General features: G+C 40.8%; 1 protein-coding gene across 1 annotated transcript; it reads left to right on the top strand.

Moving 5' to 3' along the window:
• Positions 1 to 4534: 4534 nt before the first annotated feature.
• Positions 4535 to 12245, top strand: ttc22 (tetratricopeptide repeat domain 22). Its single transcript, XM_071905300.2, has 9 exons — positions 4535 to 4579; positions 4678 to 4960; positions 6065 to 6365; positions 7024 to 7079; positions 7194 to 7309; positions 7527 to 7645; positions 8576 to 8737; positions 9244 to 9396; positions 10318 to 12245. The coding sequence occupies exons 2-9, from the start codon at positions 4698 to 4700 to the stop codon at positions 10852 to 10854; spliced, it is 1707 nt and encodes a 568-aa protein (XP_071761401.1). The 5' UTR covers positions 4535 to 4579; positions 4678 to 4697; the 3' UTR covers positions 10855 to 12245.
• Positions 12246 to 14760: the final 2515 nt, after the last annotated feature.

Here is a 14760-nt window from a genome sequence, read left to right as displayed (position 1 = left end):
TTTCTTCTCAAACATGAGTGTTAAGCAGTCTGGAGCAGACTAAATGCACAACCTACTACAGTCATATAGTCCTATAGTTCACGCAGTCCCATCAATTCCAAACTCAAGAGCGGAACAAGGCTGCACCCAGGCTATAATAAATAATAAATCGCTTGGTTTCAGCTTTTGGCTCAGTTCTGCCTGCCAAGACTTCTGTTGCAGCTGACTCTAAAATCATCTTTAATTTTAAGCCACTTTTTTTCAAAAGCAGTAATCTTAATAACTAAAGTAAGGCTTCATTATGAGTCCAATTGATTCCAGATCATTTCACTAAGAAGCTCCTTAGATGCAGCAGAGTCCCTGGGGTGGGATGGATAGAGTGTCTAATCAGTGTAATGAAGCAGGACAGATGTCTGTGTTACTAAAGACTGGCACATTCCTCTCACTCACACACACACACACACACACACACACACACACACACACACACACACAAACACACATACACACCCTGTGGCACTACATGACAACACCCTCCCAGCCTACACTGACTCAGTCTAAGCATTTCATGGGCAATCAGGTTTTTTCCCTTTACTAACAGGCCTGGACCTCCTCATGTGGAACCACACGCACTGTGAATGCCATGATACATCAGGTTAAGCTTATGGTTATGACACTGCTGGGTTGATGTCATGTGTCGGCAATGTTTTGAGGCTATGGAGATGCATACTGGTACCGTCAGTGGAAATAGCCATTGTCAGTGAGCAGATTTAATAAGGCGGATGGTACAGTACATTGTTGTTTCCCTTGACATATAGCTGATGAGGGGAATGCATGCTTAAAACATCCCAATTTTTAATGATGATTTAATAGTGCTGCCATAGATAATGAATATGTGCATGACATAGGGGCAAATTAAGTTCAGTCAGAGTTTAAACAGATAAGGAGCAAATGTATCATGAGAGAATACTGTCTTGGTCATCATTTGTGGCATAATTGCCCTGCTACAATTCCCTAAAAATGGTTTTTTGTGTATCATGGCATGTTCACTACACAAAGAGGCAGCCAGTTGGCTACAAAGAGACTTTGAGTGCTGTAATCTGCAGTCTGCGAGGGCCTCTGGACAGCTGAAGGGGTCTTTGGCACTGCGAGCGCTCACTCAGGATGCCAGAGGGAGAAGCTGACTGCCCGCTAAGAGATGCTGTGATGAAAATAGAAGTACAGCGGTAGTCAACAGTGATGAAGTGGCTCAGGAAGACAGAAGGTTTTCAGCTCTAAGCACTAACTGAATGTTCAGTTTGTCTCAGGGGAAGGGATGAGGGTGGGAAACCTCCAGTGGGCCTAACAGATGGATTAACAATAAAGGCAGGTTTCTTAAGCTGTAGGTCAGGACCTGAAAGGGGTGGTGAGCCTGTTCCTCCTGGGTCCTGACATGACATGAGGACTGCTGGGCCTGGACACCAGAGTGAGGCTGACTTTCCTCAGTTTGAATTTTGAGCTGAAAGCTTATGAACCCTAGACTTGAACAGTTTGCTTTATTGTCAGTGAAAAAACAACTAGCTGTGGAAAGCCTTTCCTCTAGGTTGTAAGCACATTGGAAAAGTAAACTCTAGCCATTCATACCAATACTGTGGATCTCTTTTAGGGTAGATGAAATACATAGTATGTAAGATGGCTGTGACACTTGGTACAGCTAGTGGCGATGTAATAAAGGTATTAATGACTGAGGAGGCCCTGAGTTAGAGGGAGGGGGTGGGAAGGTACAAAGTCTGGATTAATAAGGCTTTCCTATGGTCCTTGTTCTTTTGTACTCAGTGTCACATCTTGTAAGGGGCCCCAAATGTCCTAGCAATGTTCCTGTCAATGCCACTTAAGTGTCTTGTGGATGCAGGGATGGAATTTAGGTATTTTTTGACACTTTTTTCTCTCTCTGTATTAACCAGCATTCACATTCTACACAGTGAGGACACATTTTGTTCTAGCTCAGACTCAACCGTGACATCCATCGGTTAGTGGGCAAAATGTCCCTCCCTGACTGTGTCTGTATATATTTTTTTCATCCATTATACACTGACCTTGCTATGTGCCAGAAATTAAGACAGACCCCATTATCAAGAGCATTAATAACTGGGTTAACAAGGGGTTAGTGTGGCAGCAACAGAACCTTTAACAGTATATGGGACACATAATCCCTCTATACAGGGAAGTGTTGGCTCCAGGGATTATTGGGGGTCAACGTCTCCCCCATAATATGTTTGTTTTTGTCCATATCCACTGGAATGTAAAGTCTATTATCCAAATTGGAGCCTCTACGACAAAAAAGGTTGTTGAAATTCTGTGTCGGGCTCATAGCTGCATACACAAGCATCTGTAATCATTACTTTATTATGTAATCAGAATTTAACCTGGGATGCATGAATACCATGGCAACGGTTGTCCAGAGGAGAGATGCATGCAAGAAACAACGTCAGATTTCTGCACACCCACACTGTAATCTGCCCACTGGGAGGCAAACCAGCAGTACTTAATAAACATTATGCAACACACTCTGATAGCAACTCCATCAGATAGACAGAACATGCATTAAAGCGTCAGTTTGCTTTGAATTATATGGCGCTGCAAAGAATAGAAGTGATATTCTGTAAACATCTCACCACTCACCACACACATATACACACATTGTCCCCAGTGCTCGATCACCACTTACTTTAGTTTTTTTTCCCCTCGCCATTGTCCCAGACTTTTGACATCACCAAGCAGCTGCAGACAGTGCAATGGATGGTGGTTTCCCCCCTGTTAAATCAATTTAGGATGAAAGAGACCAGAAACAGGAGAAAGAATGAGACAGAAGCAGGAAAAACACACTCATCTGGCTTATGTGTTCTGGTTGAGGTGAACAAAGAGATTTATGCATGAAAACCAATCAAATGTCTAACCATGGTCCCTAAAGTCTGTCACAATCAATAGGCTACAGTAGTAAGCACATATAATTTAGGGTTTAAGTTACAGAGGAGTGGAAATATGAGACATTATTAATCAAGACTTGGTAGGTCTGGAGAGTATGACTGAGGGATGAACATGAATTTCATTATAGGTAAGACAGAGTTGGAACAAAAATGAGACCCAGTCAAATCAATATGATGTTTGAAACCTCAACATACTACACACAGACAGAAAAAGGTGCATATTAAAGACACTTAAAGGCTTGATACATACAAAGGAACTTGTGTGAAACTATTCAATTAGAATCGGATCATTTCAATACTTCCCAAATAGACTCATTTCTGCTTATGTGGCTCATTTGGGTTAAAAGAGAATATCTACGTGTTTTTTTTTTTTATAATCCTATGGCAATGCTGACACTAAACTTCCTTTTCATTTTGTTCCACGATAGAGTATCACTGTCAGTCTGGTTTATTATAATACACATTCACCCTCTGGTGGAGGATTGTGGGTTTGTAATTCAAGCACCACGCCACATTTAAAGACAGGCTATGTAAGAAGAATTAGAATCTAATTATTTCAAACTACTGGCATGGGTGGTTGAGGGAAATGGTTAAATATGGCCCTGTGTCAATCAAGATGCATCTTTCTTTCTGCACAGACAATGTCACGAGACACTTGCATGCACTGAAGATGTACTGATAAGTAACAGAATGTAGAAAAAGAGGTCTTTCAAGGAGCTGGGGAAACCTTGCAAGGTTGTTTATGGAATTAGTAGCAGTCAATGTTAGTAGGGCTGGTTAACACAAAACTATTTGGGGCTTAAATTACAGAGAAAACTTGAGTTCATTCTCCATTTAATGACAGACATAAATGGAGTCCAAGGTGTTATCTGCATCTGAGTGTGTGCATATTCTGTCACTCTACCTTTCTTGGAATTGCTTGGAAGCTCTTTTTATATGTCTTTAATTGTAAGTCAAATTGTACTAAAATTAACTGAAAATAGACATTTGAGTTCAATAAGAAGTTACATTTTTCCATTTTTTCCAACGTTTGCTCATTTCACCCTGAGCCTGATTGTTCACATTCCTCTGTTGTCTTCCTCTGCTGACAGAAGAGGAGGCAGAGGGGACTGATACAAGGACCAAGTTAAACAAGGCTTCAAACCCATTTTTTCTACGTCAACACAGTCAATATTATCCTGTCAGGATGGATTTTAAGGAATGTTAGCTGTAGCTTGCACTTTTGTAAAGGAGGCAAATAAGTCACACAAGAGGCACAGAACAAAGATGACAAACATCTCTGACATTGTGCTGCAATCTACTTTTCCATAAAATAAAATAGATGTTAAGAGGTTAAGGATGAGAATCAAGAGGGGGAAGTGATAGGCAGAAAGAAAGGAAGAAAAAAAGGAAGGAAATAGTGTGTGGGGAAAACAGTGAGAGGAACAAAGTGAGTGAGAGAAAAAGATACAGTACCTGTGCATACACTGTCTTCCACTTACACTGTATCCACTCCCTTGTCGCTCCCAGGCCTAACCTGTTTTACCTGTCTGCACCTGGATGACAACAGCCAGCGCATTGTCAGATCAGTGCACTGAGGTGTGGATTAGAGCACAGTGAGCTGGACTACAGGCTGAGCAGGAGCAGGTGTTTTTGTAAGGGCTTGGATCAAAATACATACTACTAAAACACAGAGAGGTGAATTAGCATATACAGGATCTGGTTTCTTCATCTTTTTCTTTTTAAATAAAAGGCGAGGAAGAGGAGGAGGCCATGGAAGGAGGCAGCACAGAGGACATCGAGGCTCTCATGGAGGACATGGAGTACATCCCGGGACACTTCCACCTGGACCTCAACCTCAACTGTGACCCCGCGGGGCCCGGGAAGCTGCGGTGCCGGGACACCCACCTGAGGCAGGACAGCCTGCGGGCCGAGCTGGAGGCTGAGGTCGGATACCTGCAGTACGCCGTCCGCAACCTTCTGGGCTTCCTGGCCTTTCACCTAGACCAGCTGGAGACGGCTGAGGAAACGTTCAGGTGATTCAGCGTGTTCAGCTTCTTAGGCAGTAAAGAGGACAGGGTTCACCAAGCAAGCTAGATCTCTCAGGCAATATTTTGGCGCATTGTGGATGGGTAATTTCAGCAGAAATCTTGCCTAGTAATACACTGTATATTTCATAGCATTCTTGTGAGTAGCAATACACAGGCTACTGCGTGCATGTAGCCTATGCCTAACAACACATTCCTCTTTCAGCTAACCCTAACCCTAAGAGAGAGCATGCAAAAGTGCAAAATCAATACAAGCAGGCCAAGACACATGCCAAACCCCTTACCCAAAAAGCCATCAACCACAAGGCCACCCTGGCATAAACATACACTATACTTATAGTTGGCAGGCTGTGAATGACTGACAGGCTGGGCCACCTACAGTATGAATAATGCTGCATGACTAACACACTGGTCACAGCATGGCAACACACAAATAACAAGAGGCCATGGAAACTATGGAGCCGTAACAATATTTTTGATCCGGAAACAGTGGCATTTGTCTCAGTCATTAGTGTGGCATAGCTGTAGAAAATACACAAAAAATATCCTCTCAAAAAGTGTTACCCATCAGAAGAAAACCAGCTTCTTGATTGTTGACTCTGGTCAAAGTAACTACCCAAGATTGCTTAGATGAGAATGAAACACATTGTGGAATATTGTTGAAAGTATTGGCTGTGTTTAAGATCTTTGATTGCAAAATAGCTACATTTATGAGAATACCATTGTCTGTATTTATAAGTTCCCGCACACAGCATGAAAAAAGAGAGGGAGGTGAGATTTAAATGCTGATGGAGATTTATTACATACCTAACTGAAAAAAAAAAAAAAAAAAAGTGATCTGAGTGCAAAAAAGTGCTTGATAGATAAGATGTTAGAAGATATAAGGGAAGACATTTTGGCTTATGTCACTGTCAATGTCAAAACCAAATATAACATAGCATACTTATATACTGAGGGATGGTCATTCACACACACAAACAAATGGATATGTTGGAATAACACCCTTCAAACTCTGGTGACAATCTATTTTAGTTGGCAAACCCGCCTAACTAAATTTGCTGAAAGTGCTGCCTGTGTATCTTGGCCTTTCAGAAGCATTTGTAAAGAGGATCCCGGGAACCTCAACGCCTGGGCCAACCTGGGCTACGTCTACGACAAGCTGGGGAGGGAGCTGGACGCAGGGGAGTGTGTGGAGAAAGTGTCCCAGCTCATGGGCCTGGAGGCTGGGGAGGCCTGTCAGGATGAGTCCAGGCTCCTTGCGGCCCGCTGCCTGGCCGAGCAGGCCTACGCTCACCCCTACGACGTGGAGCTGGACAGAGAGGAGGACCTGAGGGAGAGACTGGCCGCAGCGCTCACGCTGTACAACAGAGCCCTGGACTATGGGGGACAGCTGGTGAGGAGGGAATACAGCTATCCCTGTGTCCTTTCTATTGCATTGCCTTTGTTTATGTCCATTGCTGTTCTTGAACGCTGATTGAGAATCACTGGTTAGGTGATATGACCATACACTTCACTCTCTTAACCATCTAACATCTTACTCTTTGGTACTTTATACATGCAGACCCTGATTCAGGATCCCTGGTCAGGTTCCAGGACCTCATAACTTAACCCTAAATTCACTATGACTTATGGGGCCAGCTAGTCTCAGATAAGCATTTATATTCTAAGCTACTTTATGAATACCACCCTTGGGTCAGTATAGATTAGATATCTTAGAATTCGTTTGCTGTTTGATGATTCATTTTACCTCCACAATTATACTGAATTTTAAATATGTGGTCATTACAGTATATATATCATTAGGAATATGTATCTTAAGTTGCAATAACATGGGTATAAATCTTACTTGCCCACTAGCCCTTGGCTCCTATTCTTCAATCTAGACAAGTGCAAAAGTGTCTTCACTTGCCAGCATTTAAATCATTTAAATCAGGTGTAATAGTGATGTAATAGTGCTACTGGGCTAGTGCCTAAAAACCATAAGATCTATCTCTGCACAATAAATGTCATTTTATTCCCAGTATGTAAAAAGACATAATGTTGTTTTTCAGATACCCATGGAGGAAAAAAGAAGCTGGTATTTTAAAATGGCAACAATCTATATAAGGTACAAAACTCACATCGAGGGACTTGACAAACAAATACCATTGCACTAGTTCATATATTTATTAATTTATACATACTTATGCACAATGACCAAGCAGTCGTTCTCTCCCTGCAGACTAGATGACATAGTAAAGACCAAAGTGGACTCTGAATACTCCAGACTCTCTCACTACAATAAGGGACTGATGCTCCTCACAGAAACACTCAAGTCGGAGAAAACGCAACACAAAGGTATTCATGGTTTGCTTCTGTATAAATGCATCTGATCTGTTTTATATCTTCATGTCATGTAGAATGTGTGCTTCTTCTGGCGGTGTTTGGCAGAGGTGCTGGAGGCCGGAAGACACTTAGATCAATGCAATTTTTATAGTTTACCAGGAATGGATCAATAATGTGCATATGATCTAAAAATCTTTGCTGTACCCTCTCTCTCTCTCTCTCCCCTCAGCTCTAGCCTGGTGTTATGTTGGCATCATGTTGGAGAGGAAGGAGGAGTTCACCACTGTGCCCATGTCTATACATGACTGTGGCTACTCAGGCTCTGATCCTCTGTCCTGCTATGGAACTGTGAGTTAACACACACATTTAGGTCTCTTACCAATAATCAGGCAAAGCAAAGGAATTCAGGGAAAATTCAGGATGTCACATCAAAACCCCCTCGTTTTCCGAGATATGTAAAAAATATGTGTGAGGACAAGAGTATTTTTCACAGTCTTACATTGGATGTTCTTAAATTTTATTAAATTTAGCCTCTCCTTAAGACCCAGGCTCATTAAAGTATGCTAGTATTCTTGTCACGCAGGAACCAGTATCAGGCACATGACCCATTTCAGGTTCCAACCCACAGTTCAAGAAACACTGTCTTAATAGATAGGGAACTAGTGTCGGAAACTGAGGCCTCAAGATGATGGATGAGGATATTCATACATTTGCATTTGAGGGTGATTGTGGTAGCTGATATGAAGGTCTGCATCTGTTTCCTGGACATTCCCAAAGGCTAAGATTTGGCACCAATTATGTTATGACTAGTTTGTCATTGTCTGTACTACTGTTAAAGTCCATATGTTGTAGAAATGATAATGTATACCTTACGCACATAACACTGTATCATCATTCATTGTGTGGTTACAGCAGGATTGAAAATTAACTCTTATCGCCGCTGTTGTGTGAAAATATTGTATCTGTCAACTTTTGAGTAACTAAGAAAAACAGCCTTGTATTCAGATTGAGCATCATATATTTTTGAGTTTATCCAATGAGTTTCAAAAGAGTTTCATAAGCCCAAGGAGGACCATAGAGGGATCATGTAATCCTTAAAACAAGAAATGTCATTTCAGAGACATGTCTTCTGTGTTAAACTATACAAGTTCAGTTCTACTTTGACAGATTTACAGTGGCAACTGCAGTACGAATGCAGCATAGAAGCATGATAGGAACTCCTGCAATGGCTGCCACTGTGTATCCTACACCATAACCTATAACTGACTGTTCCTGCAGGCCATAAAGCTGGCCAGCGATGATGCGTTCATCCTGAACCTCCTGGCCAAGGTGTTCTTTCTGCTCGGCAAACATGACATGGCCACAGGGATCTGCAACATGGCTCTCAACGTGCTGCCAGACCCAGAGCTCAACTGGCAGGCCTACTGCACCCGGGCCAAGGTACTGCAGCATCAAGTACATCAAGCCAATGAGTCAATTACCCCTTGAAATCCCATTAATACTTGAGTGTTTGCATTAGTTTGGCTTGAGTGAAAGATGGGTATGATTTACACATTTGGGCAATTAGTTCTATTGTGTTAGAAAATATTAATAACTCCCATAAAACTAATCAGATACATTTCAAAGAGTAATTCAGTTCTGCAATCAAATTTGAAACAAAACAACAAATAACCGTAAACAACATCGACTGATTGCTCTAGAATGGGCTCTGTATCAACTAATAATAGTGGCAATATATAAAGCCTGTAGTATAATGCCTGGCAGTGTTATGCTATAGTTGGAGATTTGCAGTGATACTAACTGTAAATGGTTATATTTAGTAAGTGGTAACATTGTGTTTTTATGCTCCAAACAGTTGCATAAAGTTATATTAATTCATGTATACATTTAATAAAATAATATATTAAGGTGCATAGTATAAATATTTGTAAATTTGTCCGTTTTAGATCAATATGATGCTCTATGTCAGGGATCTGGAGAAGGCGAAACGTGGTCTCAGTGGAATCCCTGACAGACAGAACCTGACTGAGGCCAGAAAAGACCTGGACAAGGTCCTGAGTGTGCGTCCATGTCTGCGCACACACCTGGAGATGGCACAGGTAAAAGCATAAAATATTGATCAATATCAATGAGGGAAAAATGGGGTTTTCCACAACAGCATTGTTTTCAAATTCTGGCCACTTTTTGGTTCCAAGATTCTCTTTTTACTCTCCATGCCAGTCATCTTGCAACCAAATAAAAATTGTTTAACTGGTTTTATATCTTGTTACTAATGGTCAGGGATTACTTAGTCTCAGGTAATAATTAAGTAGTGCTTTCTATTCCATGTTGAAAATAAGTCAGGCTTCAGTTTAAGTTGGAGAGACAGTATGACTCAAGACATAAACATAAAGGATTTAGTGATGAAGTTTGTGCTACATTGAGTTACTACATGATGGCTGCCACAAATTGGCTGCAGGGCTGTCAAGTAATGGCAAAGGATATCCATTACTCTTAGTTTTTTCTCAATACCCTACACAAGGAAAGGGAGGGTCATTCTAATTCATGATCTTTAGGTGTGCCGTTTGCTTCACTAAATTATATGTTTGACAAGATACAAGACAGATGTCTATTGCCAGACAGACAGACAGAAACAAGGTGTGTCCATATATGTGCAACAACACTGACAAAGCCTATTCAAAAACACAATGAACAAGAAAACTATTTAATCATACCATGAATGATCAGCAAAGTGGAACTAATTTTGTATTGTCCCAAAAGCTAAAATCAATCCCATCTTGCACTAAAGAAAAATGCTCAAATGCAGCAAAGACTGCAAAGAGATACACAATTAACAATTTTAAGTAGTGTAAATGAGCAATACTGCCCTCTGCAGGAATAGGGATGGCAAATAGTACAAAATCAGTTTGGATGACACAATGGGCCATGGGGGTCAAAAAGAATAAAATGTAATAAGTACTATTGGTCATACCTGTTGGCAAAATCTCCCATCTACATTGCCTCAAAACATGGCTTTTTAGGTGTATTACTACATGGGTGTGGATGCACTGCGGGAGAGCCTCCTGGTGGACGAGGGGGCGGTGAACAGCGCCCTGGTGAGCCTGTCCCAGGCCCTGCAGTGTGAGCTGGGCGACAGCCTGCCAGACCTGCACGTGCTGAGGGGGCGCTGCCTCCTGCTGAAGGGCGAAGAGCAGAACGCCGCAGATTGCTTCAAACGGGCCCTGGAGCTGGAGAGGCCCGGGAGCAGAGACACCACGGCCCTGCGCTGCCTCCTGGAGGCTCTCTTGGCTCTGTTCACCCTGGGGGGCTCTGACCCCGACCCGGCCATCACCCAGCTTGAGGTGTGGGTGCAAAGGGCAGAGGAGAGGTACCCAGGGGACGTAGTGCAGGCCGAGCTGAGGAGCCTGTGCAGGACTCGCACAGCGGAGGTCACAGAGTTATCCAAGACTCTGATCAGGACAGGCAGACTGGACCTGGTGAGGAGGCTGCTGGACACAGTGCAGCCCAAACGGCTCGCCAAGAAGAGGCCGCTGGCTAGATCTTTCTCCTTGTCATGAAGCAGAGATGTGACTTTTCTTTTTGTCTTCAGGATTCCAGGTGGTTTGAACATACCTGTTGTTTTTTTCCTGCATGATTACTGTACCTTCCTTTCCTTTCCTGCCTATGTTTTTTGTATTATTCCTGACGAAGCAGGGTTTTGGAGGAGGATGAGCAAATGTTGTTGAAAAAAAGGACATTTTTAGACATTCATAATCAATGTACCTCTTACACAACATTTGACATTTAAATGACCAGCAGATGGGGACAGACACCAAGACATTGCTTGGTGTACAGTAGGTTCCTTCTGCTCCGAGTGCAGAAAACCATTCAATCACAAGCCTTTACCAAAATACACTAATGTAATACTGTACATAAGGCATGTAGCTATGAATAAAAGACTAGACTATTATATTTTTGAATCACTTGGCATGTGATCTGTCCTATGATTTTTTGAGGAACACTGGGTGTGTGGTTTGCCTACAAGATATAAACTTAAATGCTGAGTGGAGCAAATTGATTGAAAGATACTTGTTTCCATTTCTCACATGTAAGTAAAAAGATACACTGGACACTGAAAATAGCTTTTAAAATGACATTTGTAAATTGTGTTTGTTCTGTGTTTGTTGAGCCCTCCCATTTTGAGATGTGATCTACCTCTGAACAATTCCTGGCCAGCCTCCAACAGCACATTCCATGAGGAAGTGCCAACAATGAAACTCACTTTGGGAAAGGTGACCGGTTTAGCAGGTCAGGTAGCATTTGACCTCCGCATGCCATGAAACCGCATGAGGAGTATGTCAATTTGCCTAGAGCTCCTCAAGAACTCCGCGGTTACTCCCTGCGGGTGCTGCCACTGTATGGCCCGCTCTTAAGGTCAAGAGGATCACAGAGAGGTGTACAGCGGTCCTCAAAGCCTGTTTTTAACACAAACACACTGCTGGAAGAATGGATGGAAGAACTGAAGAAGATTGGACTTGAAGCTCATGCTGCTCCTCCTGGTCAGAGTTAGAGTGGAGGGTGATTTCTGCACAGTGAGAAAACTAAAAGCTTGTTGTTTAGTGTGCCTGGCCTCTTACTGTAAGATTCACATCAAGCCTCATATGATGTGGCTCCTCATTTCATGCTCATTTCAACACAACTGCAACATGCAATACCTGTCTGCATCATGCTAAACTGCTGGAGATGGAGATAAAATTGTACAATATGTGGACATGAAACATCTTGTAGTTTCTTTGTTTTCATAATATGTATGTGACTATACATGTAAATGCATGTTAATGTACAAAATATTGCAATTGTATTATATTGTGATTGGTATACATTTAATGAGGGGAATCAATAAGGGCTAATGGCTTTTATTTGGATTCACCTCATCAGTGTAATCATGAAAAGAGTAAGTGTCCCTAATATTTTGTTTATTCAGTGTATAGTATTCCTTATCTGTTTATTACTTTTGTTTTGGTTACTGGAATTAAATGATTTTCAAGAAATTCTGCATGTGACAGCAAACATCCATTGACAAACCAAAACAATATTATTTTCATCCCTATTATGAAAGAAAAGCAACTTCTTTTTATAATGTAAAATTTTAATGTAATGTAAAATTTTACAGGGATTTTGTACATCAAACACTATAGTTCAAAAGAAATTCAGATTCACCTACTGAATCAAATAAATATTTAGGAAAAACATTCCATATACAATTCTGTTTTTTGAAATGACTAATAATCCAGTTTATTTTAAGGGTAGGCTACTACTTAGTGTAGTGAAATCTCAAACTTTTGAAACTTATCTAAATATCTTCTCTAAATATCTAAAGTTTTCTGAGGCATGTCAAGAGATAAAGATATACAGATACGTCTCGTAACAAATATTTTTTTTCTTTTTTTCTTTCAGTGATAGGATCAAAGTTTGCATTATTTCTCATACAGTCAGACAATTCCAAGATATGTAAGAGATTCTTTGATAGGAAAGTTGTGTATTTCTAATTGTTCACAATTTTTGAGAGAGAACAATACAGACTTTTGAATGGTCATTCTCAAACCTGACAATAGAACATTAATCAATATCATAACTTTCTCAATGCTACACCAATCAAAACACAGTGGTATCATTAGCCAATTGACACGTTTTAAATTATTTTCCAAATATTCAAATCTAGACAATTTCATTTTTTAATATGAAGAACATGAAGAGTCATAATTTGTGTTTACTTAGAAACTACAAAGGAGAGATTGGTCAACTTTGTCTAATTCCATGATTTATGTAAAGTCTGTGGGAAGTTCCACATTCCAAATGAACTGAGCTGAAACAAACCAAAGTGTGGAAGACGTGCTCTTGTGACTTTGTGACACAACGATAATGCAACATCCACGTCATGGTTGTCAGCAATTTTTTTTTAAAATAGATTAAGCTGTTCCAACTTACTCTTTTCAACATGTTACCACACAACACAAGTATCCGTCTTTCAGTGATGACAAGACAAGAAGTGTGCGGATATACATGGAGAGGCAATGTTGCTACTGTAGTGTGGCAGGAGAACATTCCTGTGAATTTTAGGACTTGACTGTCATCACATATGAGAAACTGGGTTAAGTCACATGGACTAAACCTATGTAGCTGGATGGTGGTTATGACACTATCCTGTCCTGGTCAAGGTCTTGTTGTCAGGAGACTCTAATCCTGGGAAACACCCTCCAACCATCTCAGATCTGACATTTCATCAGAATGTTCTCTCTTGGTAAATCTGGGGGCCGCTTACCATCAAAGAAAGCTTTTCCTCCACACACCCCATCCTCATGTAAATCATTACTGATTAGTTATGCTGAATACTACTACTACTACTTCTACTACTACTACTACTACTACTATTACTCCTAATAATAATAACAATAATAATAATAATAATAAACTTTATTTATCTAGTAATACTCTAGAGAGGAGGGGGTAAAAACATAAACAAAATAAATACATAAAATAAAATCAGATGAAAAACATACAAGATCAAAAGCAGGCAAAATAAAACAATAAACACATAAAAGCACGTCTAAATGTGTTTTAAGAAGCAACTGGCGAGTTGATACTGAATGTCTCAGGCAGCCAGCTAACATTTGTCTTACTGCAACATTCTCTTTTGAAGACACACAAAAGTTGGCTGTTTGTCTGCTGGACATTCAGGTTGCAACACTGTATCATGGTTGACCTTCTGTTTGTCCTCCATATAAATGTAAATTTGATAAAGTATTGATACTCATTAACTTGTCATCTAATAGGCTATTTTGAAAATGAGTAATTTGGGTTGATGGCCCCTTTATCAAAGTTGCAACCAAAAGAGTTCTTTAAAGGATAAGGCCGGTGTTTTTTAATGCATTGCTTACCGTCAACAAATCCTATGAAAATAACAAAATCAACAATGATTTTGTTTTGCCAACAAGTCTCGTCCATGTAGCCGGTGCCCAATGAAGCCATGTCCCAGCAGCCATAGAACTCCATTGTATTAAAAAAACGATTAAAAACACGTCAAAGAGCCATGCGGTTGCTCTGGGCAGCATATTTCATCATCACGATGCACCGGGCCAGCCGACTTTTTCCTTAAACAACTTAATAAGCCAGCTGTAAACACTTTGCGATCTCAGGAAAGTAGTTCCGTAGCACCGAAAATAGTCCCCGGCGTAATGAAGAATTTGTTCCCATTTGAATTTGATTTGGTAATAACTACAACAGCCTGACTTTTCATGGTAACAGTTAGCGATTTTTAAAATTGAAACTATGTCTTTGTGAGCTGTATTTCAAGGTTTTTAGCTTACAATTGGAGCCAATGACTTCCGGGTTGACGGCTAAAAACGGTACGTGGGAAGTCAGAAAGTAATGGGAGTAGAGCAAACGCATTGTTAATTTTGTTATTTTCATAGGATTTGTTGACG

Source organism: Centroberyx gerrardi, chromosome 9 (assembly GCF_048128805.1).
Source record: "Centroberyx gerrardi isolate f3 chromosome 9, fCenGer3.hap1.cur.20231027, whole genome shotgun sequence".
NCBI classification, from domain to species: domain Eukaryota; kingdom Metazoa; phylum Chordata; class Actinopteri; order Beryciformes; family Berycidae; genus Centroberyx; species Centroberyx gerrardi.
The sequence above is the reverse complement of the archived record's forward strand: the minus strand, read 5'-3'. Positions and strand labels throughout refer to the sequence as shown.